We start from the raw sequence: 11,595 nt of genomic DNA, 5'->3' as shown, positions 1-11,595 counted from the left end.
CCTTTTGTTTTCAGCTGAGAAAAATTCCATCACAAGTTTTAATCTTCCACTTCATGTGAACGGCTACGATGATGTTCAAATCTGATTAATTACAGATCAGATTTAACATTGATGTCACATTCATGACTCAGTCTGGACCGCTAAAAGAACACATGAGATCCAATTCTGATCTTTTACAGATGTGTTTCAAATTATGAGTTAAAAAAGGAGAAATGTTTATCTCATAATTATACCTGGTACGTTTTCCCAGTCTTGTATAAAGCACCTTAAAGGGATACTGGAGTAAAAGTGTCTTACCAGAAAATGACTTTGGTAGAAGTTGAAGTCACTTTTTTATAATATTACTTAAGTAAACACCTTAATGTATATGACATTTACTGTACTTACGTATCAAATGTAACTTTCTGATATAAAATGAACTTAAGTTTTAGAAGTAGGAGTTAAAGTATTTAAAAAGTGAGGCGTTAGGATTGAGCAATGGTGAATCAGTGGTAGGGTGAGTTGTCTGTAAACTGGAAGGATTTGGGTTGAATTCCTGGCTCTGCGTCCTTGAGCAAGACACTTAACCCCATTGTGAAAGGCGACCAGTGAGCGGCTTGATGACGCTGAAGAAAAGTCTTAAAACTGGTCAGGTTTCCCACATTTGTTTTATTACTTCACTTCCACAGCAGCAACAGATGAAAATGATGGTGAGAGGTTAAACACAGACAGATGGTAAAATGGCGCCTTATATACTGTGCTACCAATTAGCTATGACTGTACTCTTTCACTAATGAGGTAAACTCAAAATATAATCAAATGGTTATTTTACCAAGTGACATTCCTATCCGGCCACTTGGTCTCTCCCGGAACGTTTATCACGGTGCCCGTGGCCCGGGTGAATCTTTTAGCCGCGGACCCTGGAGCAGACACGGGACCGGACAGGTAAGTGTAAACACAAACAACTTTGTGCACGTACAGCCTTCACACTTCTTGCAACACACATATTCATCCATAAACTCTGCACATGCTTCACACTGTTATCATTTCAATTACACAACTTTCCGTCGGAGCTCAACCCCGCTCTTGCAGACGGAGCCGACTGCCGCACCTGTCCGAAGACACACAGTCACCCGCGGTCACACGGGCTAAAAAATAACTCCAGAAATATTCAATAAATAAAGTAATGTAAATATCTGTACGAACTGTGCAAATACGCAATGTGCAAAATGTACTGTGCAAACTATGGCAAATAAAATGCTATCGTGACAAGTGCAAAGTGCTGTTATTAATGTACCTTCCAGTTATTGTGCAAAAGAACATGATTACCCACAAAATGTACAAGTAACGAAATGATCTGCGTTACACCCATGTTGAAAAGTGTGAATGGGTAAATCAGCATCAAGACTAGTCATCAAGACTAGAAAGGCTCTATATAAATACAGACCATAATACCAACTCGTCTTTTGATTTGTTTTTGGTAGTATTGCGTAACAAAGATGGCTAGAGACAATGTAGTGAAGTAAAAGTTGCTCGAAATATATATAAAGCACAGTACTTGAATTTTGTACTTTGTTACATTACAACACTGCTTCTAGAATCTAATGTCACAACAGCAGGATGACAGTCATGATAATTGTGTGTAATTGGATCTACTATGGTAGATTTGTATTAATAAGACTTATTTCCCTTGAAATGTGCTTAATTCTACAATGGGCTCTTTGTACAGCAGCCATTTTGACATGTTTTCACAGAAAAAGTGTCACTAATCACGTTAATGATGTTTAAAGTGACTGTCACTTGATGTGTAAAGTGAATGTCAACAGCTGCTGCACAAACAACTCATTCAGGTCTGTTCACAGGAAAGTGACCTACTTTTTTAAAGATGAAAAACAACCAAATTAACAACAAATATCATGACAGGAGAGAATGTGTGCATGATAAAGCATTTATGACTTTTACCTGGTATTTCTGTAACATCTAATGCTATTTTTTAGAGGGAATGAGAGGATGAGACTGAGGAAACGAGGGGATGAGACTGAGGAATGAGAGGATGAGACAGAGGGAATGAGAGGAGAAACTGACAAAATTAGGGGATGACTGAGGAATGAGAGGACAATGGGATAAGGAAAGGAAAGGAGAGGATGAGAGAGGAAATGAGAGGGTGAGCTTAACGGTCCATCTTTCTCCTAGTGTAGGAGTTATTTCATTCCAGAAGATGGCAGTCATGTGACATCATGGATGGAAGCTGCCATTAAACATCATGCATCTTTTTCTCACTTAGTCACTGGGTAAAACAATAATTGAGTAATAATCCCAGATTTAAATCTGTATTAAACTGGAAAAGGAACAGTTATGAAAAATAAACGAACATGAATGTAAACAGCAGAAACTTTATTCTGTGTAACTCTGTAACACTGGCAGTGTGGAGCACATTTACAACTGTTTCTGACTGATTTCAGGATTATTATGAACTTAACTTAAAAAATCTTTTTCATTCATGTCACAGTAGAAATGGTCTGGGTACAGATGAAGCTACGGGACCTGGTGTAGAAAACAGGGTTAGCGTTCAGGGAGGTATACGGCATCAAAACAGCAGGAAACATTGTAACCTCAGTGTCACTTCTCCGCTGCCCACTCTGGGTCCAAGGCCTCGTGCTGGTGGAGCTGAAGCTAATCTCAACTCATTGTCACTTCTCGTGTGCCGACGGTCACCGCCTGCTCACTCCTTCTCCTTAAAGCTGAAGTCACACACCAGAGAAAGATGGTCAGATGGATAGCTAAAGGACGGGAGCCTGTTTGGTCCAATCTGTTCCTCAGTGGGCAGGTCCAACACAGTGTCCACTCTCAGCAAGTCCTGACTGTACCAGATATAGTCCAGAGTGGTACAACATTCCCCTGTGGGTCGAATCTTCCATGTCGTGTACTCTGGTTCAGTCAAACCGTCTTTGCTGAGTTTCTTATAGGCCGAGTCCAAGCTGAGCGGGGACGTGACAAATCGCTGGTACACCTCCTCGTTTGGGATTGCGTTGAAATCGCCGCATATGAGCAGAGGAATGTCAGAGCTGGGGTCACCAGTGGGAGCACCAGGATGTTTCTGGACCAGGTTCTGGAGGTGTCGCAGGAGGTCGGAACCCTGAGCGCTGCGGAGCCAGTCCCAACCAGCACGGGCTTTCAGGTGGGTCACGGCCACGCACACACATTTTTCTGTGATCCGACAACGGAGCATCGTCATTACAGCAACCTGTGGCAAGAGAGTGGCAGGTTAAAGACACAATATGTAGTATTTCTGCATTAAAATATCTAAAAATGACAACACTCTTAACCCGTACAACACATGAGTGAGAGCGTGAAATTCAAAGAACTTTATTTGTTCCTGAGGGACAATTGAAGGCACGTAGAGCAGTTGTACACATTTATGAGCGATTTTTTTTTTTTGCAAGGATAAAAAATACAAGAACCAGTATTTACATAGGTGCAAGTTCCAATGGGAAGTAGAAGATCATAACCTTATGCTGCTCCCCGACATCATGAAACTCAGTCTTTTATTATTGGCAGAGGTTATATACTGAGCCTTACTTTTTTTTGTTTAGATGAGGGGCAAGGTTTCACTCACCTGATTGGTTGGAATCCTCATGGCACACAGCCGTATGCTGATGCTGTCCACAAGCTCGAACCGTGACTGATCGAAGAATAGCGCACAGCCGTCCGGGCCGTTGTTGCCCTCCACGTCCAAACACGGCGACCAGGGTTTGGGGCAGAAGTTGCTGCTGTAACCCAGGCCGGCCAGAACCGGCTGAAGGGTGTCATAATAGTGGTCGACCTCCTGCAGACACAGGATATGAGGTCGGTAGGTGAGGATCTCCTCTATGATGAGATACTTCCTGTGCGACCAGCTGAGTGCCTCCAGTGGACACTGGACAAAACTGTCAAGTCCCTCACCCAGAGCTGCAGGACAGGGGAAAAAGACACATGTGATTTCAGTGTGCAGTTTCACTTGGGGGGAGTAGTTCACATGTACCATCTTTTGAAAACACAAATACATTCACATCCGCTATGATCTGCCTGTTTTTCTGGCCGTCTGTCACATTAAGATGAAGATCTCTCTTTTTTTTTTAAACAGCAAGTGCATTCAATGCATATTTGATACCCAGGTCAAAGAAGTAGGTTAAACTGTTTGTCAACTCTGAAAACAACTCTGAACCTCCATCATCCCAAAAAAGCTACTGAATTAGTCGGTGAAGGAGAGGAATAACACAAACACGGTTTGTGTTTTTTAATTTTTTTTCAGTAGCTGTGAGGGAAATGTGGACATGACAAAAGTTCCTCTGTAAACACCCGGGTTTCTTTGCATTTGTCATGCGTAAACAGGCCCTAATGCCATATATATATATATATATATATATATATATATATATTAGGTTCATCTGTCATAGTCACGTAAACTACAGTGTTAAGTAACATCACATGTATATAATACTGTACCCTGGGCCAGAACGTTCCACTGCATCACCCTAATTGGGCTGCTGGGGGCGCCGTCTTTAACGAAGAGGTTAATGAACTTCCTGTGGAAGCGAGGCGGGGTCTCTCTGAGGGCATCCTTACACTGTTGTAGCAGCTCTGCAGGATCATGGGGACAGACAGTGGACCCCCTCTGCTCATGAAAGACACACAGACAGTCGGGTCACTTCTGCTACAGCCACCTGGTACCTGGTACCTAGAACAAACTCTAGGCCACAGATTGGCTAGTGTGGGCTGTGATGGTACTGCAGGTGGGCCGTGAAAGGGCATTAAATATTAACCCTTAGAGCAATAATTGTGCAATAAAAAAAACCCTCTCTTACAGTTTCACTAAACTACTGAAATTATTATAATAATTAGTAATTATCAAATGACCCAACCCGACCTCCACCACTTTAGATCTCTAACAAATGAGACTTTGTGCTTTTTTTGGTTTCTGTGTTTTTTTTGCATTTTAGCGCATCTGGATAGGATTATTTTAAAAAATAATTTTTTGGGGTAAACTCACCTTGCAAAGGTCTGGATCCAGGTTTGTGTCTGACTGTGAGTCCAGGTGTGATGGAGGCCGAGGGAGAGAAGATCTGCTGCTGCTGCTGCTGCTGCTGCTGCGGGTCACAGTGCTGTACAGTCTAGAGGCGTCTCCACCCATCAGACACACTGGAGAAGAAGAAACACACAGGAGTGTTGAGGTGGGTGCATCATTTATATTTTAGTCCCTGTGTATTCAATCAAAATTACAATGGGTTCAGGTAGAGAACATGGAAATGATCGGAAAGCACGGAAATGTTATGGTTTTAAATGCAAAATATAACCTATTTATGTTTGTATCAGCGTCCATAGGTGGTGTAGAGAACACATTTTCAAATCAAAGAGTGCATGGATGTAACTTCGTATTTTATTTGACTATTTTCAGACATTTAAAATGTGCTTCTTGAACTTAAGTGTGTAATTTCTATATGTGTAAATTAAGTTGATCTGTTTTTCACCTCCAGTGAAATGAACACAACAAAAGGTGCATGAGTTAAAAGACAAACCCTCTGGGTGGAGACAAAAAGTTGTTTATCCCATCAAACGACTGGGTCTTGTACTTTTACTTGCACAGTGTTGCTGTTGCCTCAAGTCTTCACCAAAAACAAATAATTTCCTGTATGCAAACCAGGAATGCTACTGGGTGATTGCTGACATTTGTTTATCTTTATGTAAGATACAGTTTTAAGTCTCATGTGAAATGAAACATGAGTGTTAGACTCCTACTTCTTCACATAACAGTTTTAACAAACATGCTCTCTTCTTTGATCGGCGTTTAAGAACAGCAAGCTGTGATTTAGGAACTTCAAACTGTGAAATTGTTAGAAGAGGAGGAAAGGGAGTGACTTTCCACCTCTTAGTGTACAGCCTGCATGAAATTAATAGAAGACCAAGTGGCGTTTTTTTACTTTTGTTTGGGAAATTTTGGTGGAGAGGGATGAGACAGGAGATGAGGAACTATGATAAAGAAGCTTGAACTGTGATGGAGAAATTCAGCCTGTGGAGGGCAGCATTGCTTTGCAAAAGAAAATGGACTTCCTACTGCAGCCAGTGGTGTCGCCCCCTGGAGGCTACTAGATATACTCTTATTTCCTTGTTGGCTTCAGGAGGAAACCAGAGTAGGTCTATTTTTGTACAGTGGTCCCTCATTTATTGCAGGGGTTACGTTCTAAAAATAACCTGTAACAGGGGAAGTCCCTGAAGTAGTCAGCTTTATTTTTTACAATTATTATATATGTTTTAAGGCTGTAAAACCCCTCACCACACAATTTATACACTTTTCTCAGACAGACATTACCATTTTCTCACATTTCTCACTAGTTTAAACACTCTCATAAAAGTATTATAGAATGAAATCAAAAATCAAAACTTGTTTTTAGGCTCAATCATTTGTTTGAGAAATAAAAATATAAACGTTTTCCTAGCTATTAGAAGTAACAAATCTAATTTTTATGATCAACCTACGAGGAACCATAAGAAATTATTAATAGTGACTCACGCGCATTTTACAGTTCCTCTGACGATGCCGCGGCCTCTTCATCCTCATGCCGCTGAGGTGCGTCTTTTTCAGGACACAATGCGCGTTAGTACATTAGTACAAAATTGTACTAAAAAATAAATCAGCGAAAGTTGAACCGCGTTATAGTGAGGGACCACTATATACGTTCTACAACAGCAACACAGATTATGTCCTGTAAAGCCAACAGCGACGTACTGAATCACCTCATGAACCAAAACAAAATCCACACAGTAAGCTGAAGGTTAACAGCAGAGTTGGGTTACAGTATACGAGAACCCATTTTCACATTACACACTGCCATCTGATCCGTCTGTAAATCTAAAATTAAATATGGATTACAACCACCTTGAAATGACGTAAATTAGCTCATGTTGTTGGACAACCAGGCAATAATTTCATTTCCATTTCAGCATTACAGAAAGGCAGGTGTCACACTGTGATAATAACAGTGGTCACGCCCCACCATCACGTATGAACACACAAACACACACCACCATCTGCTCCTGGAGTTTATGCCTCCACGGGGGTCAAAGTGTTATTTTGCCACGTCAGGTCTGTTCGGCTCAAATACCACAAATAACAGTAATGATACATATTTCACCTTTATGTTACAAGTAAGTAGAGGTGTACAGTTAATACTTTTTGGCAATTTAATTACTTTAATTTGTAAAAAACTCAAACATATTTGAGGGGAAAAAAAATATTGTTTTATGCCAAACGAAAAATACAATTCAATAGTGTTCCAGAAAATTCATATCTTCAAGTTCTCATTTATTGCATTAGATCAGTAGTTCTCAAACTTTGTATACACAGTACCACCTGAGAAAAGATTGAGCTCTTGAATTAACACCGTTATCATCAACGTTAAAACAAAGTGGTGTAAATAGGATGAGCCAAGAAAGCTCTCACCATCTTCCTCTTCCTCACATATACTTCACACACTGGTATAGTGAAATTAGAGAAAGATGGAGCAAGATAGGGTGACTCTTTAATTATTTTTTTGTTATTTGTTTCATTTTACACACACTCTGGTCAAAGTTCCTCAGTCCCTCGTATATACAGTAGAATTTTCCTCCAAGTACCACCAGAGGAAGCCTGTGTACCACTGGTGGTAAACATAGCAGTTTGTGAACCATGGCATTAGAGTACAGTTAGTTACATTAGTTAGATGATTTTGTCATGCAGTTATGCTTTATCTTGTTTTTAAATCTACAGCACAGTATCAAATTGCAACTGCAATATTTGTTTTGTTTGTATTAACGGAGCAAAGAAACCAGAAAATATTCACATTTAGGAAGCTGAAAAACAATCAAATTTAACAGATTATCAAAACAGCTGGCGATTCATTTTCAGCCCTGATTAATAATACATAATACACACAGTCCAGCCAAACATGACCTTGTTCAAAATAAAAGGAGGTAAAAGCTGCCTCTTACCCATCGTGTCCATCACTGGCCACAGCTGAGTTTTCCCTGCACTTCAGTAAAATGTCCTTCACTCCTCTGTTTGACACAACTGTCGCCTTACCAGATACTTAATGTTACCATCTGCTGATGAACAGCTTCCTGACTATAGGCTGTAAAATGTTTTCACTGCAACAGGAGAGAGCAGCATGTGTTGTCACTGTGTAAACACAGAAATCTGACTTGCCACTGCTCACCACTGAATATAAGGGCTCAGGGTTAGAGAGGGAGAGAGAGAGATAGATAGACAGAGAGAGAGATTAAGCAGTATTGACGTCATCAGTCCATACTGAGAATTACAGGTCATGTGCAGGAGAGGCAGAGGGGGATTCACAACAGAACCGCTGCAATATAAACAGCTTCAACATACTGTAGTGACTCATCAGGCCACAGATGCCTTTGATACACAAAGAGCAAAAACAGAACGGTATAACCCTATTAACAGAGCTTGCGTCATTGAACAACTGGGCTGCCGTTTGTGTGAGACAGAGTGTACGTGCACTGTATTTCATGGCATGAGTGTGACATGGTGGTGTTGCAGCCTGGGGGCATAAGGAGAGAAAGCAAATGGGAGGAGGAAGAAGCAGAACCAAAACTCAAGGATCTGAAAGGAGAACAGAGTGTTCTGCCGAGGCTACTTCCTCTGTTTGCATGTTGTAACGGCGCCTGGGGTCAGTGTAGTTACAGCGCATTGTTGTTGCTCTTGCCTCAGTGTTGTTGACTGTTATTTTCCACATACCTACCCTGGGCTACACCCTGCAACTGATACGATGTCTCCCGTTTAATTCATGAAGTTACTGTTCATGACACGTTACTCTTAATCTAAGCTGCAAACTACCTGTAGATGTTTTGTAGATGTTTAATTCATGAGGTTTTGTTGTTGCTGATATTGTTTATTGTTCTGCCTCTGTTTAGTCTTTGTGAACAGAAAGGATGAAAAATGATTTGTGTGCAGCATCCTTCATCTGAAAACGGACAGGGCTTGTGCACACAAAAACATGTTTAGGAGAACCCACAAAAGTTTTATAAATGTTTTGACTTTTTTTGTGCACATGGAACTGGCATTTGGGGAGATTTAAATCCAAACGCCACCCCTGTGTTTTAGTGTATACAACCAATATACAATTTAGAGAAAACTTTGATGTCATAGCCTGTTGCGGAGATTTGATTATTGGGTGAGCCAACCAAAGATAGGGTTTCTGGAGTCAGAGATGAGTTGTTGAAAAGCTTGGAAGCAGCTCAGATCTGAGGAGAACTGAGACAATGCCCAACATGAACAAGTAGATGTTAACAGTTGGGCATCCTCTGTCAGTCTGCCTGCGAGTCCCAGAGTTAGGATATTTTGAGGTTTTTGGAGGCCTTTCTCTGCTGATACATATAGCTGACCTTTGGGAGGACTGCATAGTTGAGTTATCAGTCCTCGGTCTCAGTCAGGCCAGACACAGCAAACATATAAAGAGGCACATTTTGTAGATAAATAACTGGTGCCAGTGCTGCACCAAGGCCTTTGTGATTAAAGAGTTGTGGCTGGCACCGTCCTGAGTTGTTGTTGTTGAGGTTTGTGCTTAGGAATGTAATCAGCTAATTTTAGAGAAGGCCAAATAATAAGTTTTTCTCTTACAATGCCCACTGGACATAACATGCACAACGTGGAAGCTTTGTGCACACGCTGTACACTGCCTTCTCACTTTTGGTGCATTTCTATTGCAACGTTACAGCACCACACTCAGGCCATTCAAGTTGAAAGACGACTCGCTCTACCACTGAGCTACTGTCACCAATCACAATTTAAACCGAGCATTTAAAAAATAATTTCTGAACAGAATTGTGTAAATTGAGTGAAATTTTGCGAAAGTTTGCATGTAAGACTTGAAGCACACTCAGTCTGAAGTACACTCGCAGACTGTTTTGCTTAATTCCAAACTTTTATTTTCATTTACATTGTAGCCTGAAGCACTGAAGACGCTACAGCTTCTGTACTGGAGGAAATATATCCAGGTCAAAGACTGGTATCAGCATCAGTTCTTGTGAGACTTTTGAATGTTTCACTTTCTCAACTGTGACTTTTCTGTGTGAGGACAGAGACACAAACTTCTCAAAAGAAAACACATTTCCCAAATGTATTGGGAAAACATTTGCAATGTATTAAAAAAAAAACTGTGTGTATGAGTGGGTGAGAAAGAATAAAAGTGAGTTGTGTCACTGTATCCTTTAGTGGCATATTGACATTTCCACATTGAAGGGCAGTGGAGTGTCATTACATTGCACTATAAATGTGTGCGTGTTCTGTCTGGACCAAAGAGACATAAGTGTAAACAGAATAACCGCACGCACAACACAAAACCAGACGAGTTTGTTTACATTTGTGATAAACTAGATTAAAACTGAGGTGAAGCCATATAACTACATTCATATATCTAAAATATAGTGTTTATAAGTTAGTTATAAGTTATTTGGTTTTATTTTGAAGTTGAAGATTGCACATTAAGTGCAAATTTGCATATCTGTTCCAAATTTATGAAAAAGCAAGACGATTAAACTGGTTTACTAGTTTGCAGCAAATGCAATGTCTGCTGTTGTATTTTGTTATTTTCCAATTCCCGTTCTGTATCACTACAAATCAAATCCAATTCAACTTAGGACCCCATAAAGACTTAGACCGGCCCTGTTTAGTCCGGCGCTGCACAACCAAATTCTCATGAATGTGATCTTGCAATATTAAAAAATGTGTGCTTTGCAAACAGATCTTGAAGCAAATAGAGAGTCTGAACAGCTGCCTGACATACCTTCATGTGCCAATAACAACTGCTGCTGTTTCCTTCACTGGGCAGCTCCAAGTTTCCTGAATAAGACAGAATAACAGATAACTTATCAGAGAACCATAGAACAAACATCTCTCCGTTCTGTGTGTGTGTGTGTGTTCAGTGCTTAACAAATTTATGCTGCCCTAAATTAACAGCATTGGTAATTATTAAAATATTTTTTATGTTTCTGTAATGGTTAATACAACAGTATGTAGAGGTTTTTCACCTAAATCATATATTTTTAATACCAAAATATAATTATTATTGTTATCCATGAATTTTCAAATGTACCGTTTTACAAAAAAAAAAAAAAAAATAATAACATTTTTAGTTTTAAAGTTTTTGAAAGACTTCAACAATATTTATGTTTTCATTTTTTTATGACAGGTGGTCTGATAAATTTGTTCAGCACTGTATGAAATAGGGAACTGCATGGAGCATGAACAGCAGCAGCTGTGTATGACATGTAGACATGTAGATGTAGGCAGTTGTTTAGGAAAGCACTTAATTTGCTTTGTGTTATATTTATACACATTTAAACATCAGACAATCATGTCCGGGCACCTGGTAAGGATGCCACCAGGGCACATCTAACTGGGAGGAGACCTAGGGGCAGACCAAGGACCAGGTGGAGAGATTATATCTCAACAACTTACTAATGAACATTGACAATCAATAAAAACATGTTTGTATAAAATGTAATGGTAAAAGCTAGCTGGGTTTGTGAAATCCTAACTTAGTCACAAGTCAGAGAAACATGGCAAATCACATGACAACGGAG

The 11,595-nt window shown here is 40.1% G+C and overlaps 1 protein-coding gene across 1 annotated transcript; it reads right to left on the bottom strand.

Moving 5' to 3' along the window:
- Window positions 1-2,358: 2,358 nt before the first annotated feature.
- Window positions 2,359-8,210, bottom strand: noctb (nocturnin b). The gene is made up of 5 exons (XM_058641482.1): window positions 7,984-8,210; window positions 5,009-5,157; window positions 4,465-4,633; window positions 3,596-3,927; window positions 2,359-3,223 (listed from the first exon to the last, which is right to left on the bottom strand). The coding sequence occupies exons 1-5, from the start codon at window positions 7,994-7,996 to the stop codon at window positions 2,702-2,704; spliced, it is 1,185 nt and encodes a 394-aa protein (XP_058497465.1). The 5' UTR covers window positions 7,997-8,210; the 3' UTR covers window positions 2,359-2,701.
- Between the last annotated feature and the right edge of the window lie 3,385 nt (window positions 8,211-11,595).

This window comes from Solea solea, chromosome 10 (assembly GCF_958295425.1).
Source record: "Solea solea chromosome 10, fSolSol10.1, whole genome shotgun sequence".
Taxonomy (NCBI): domain Eukaryota; kingdom Metazoa; phylum Chordata; class Actinopteri; order Pleuronectiformes; family Soleidae; genus Solea; species Solea solea.
This window is presented reverse-complemented; position numbering and strand designations above follow the sequence as displayed.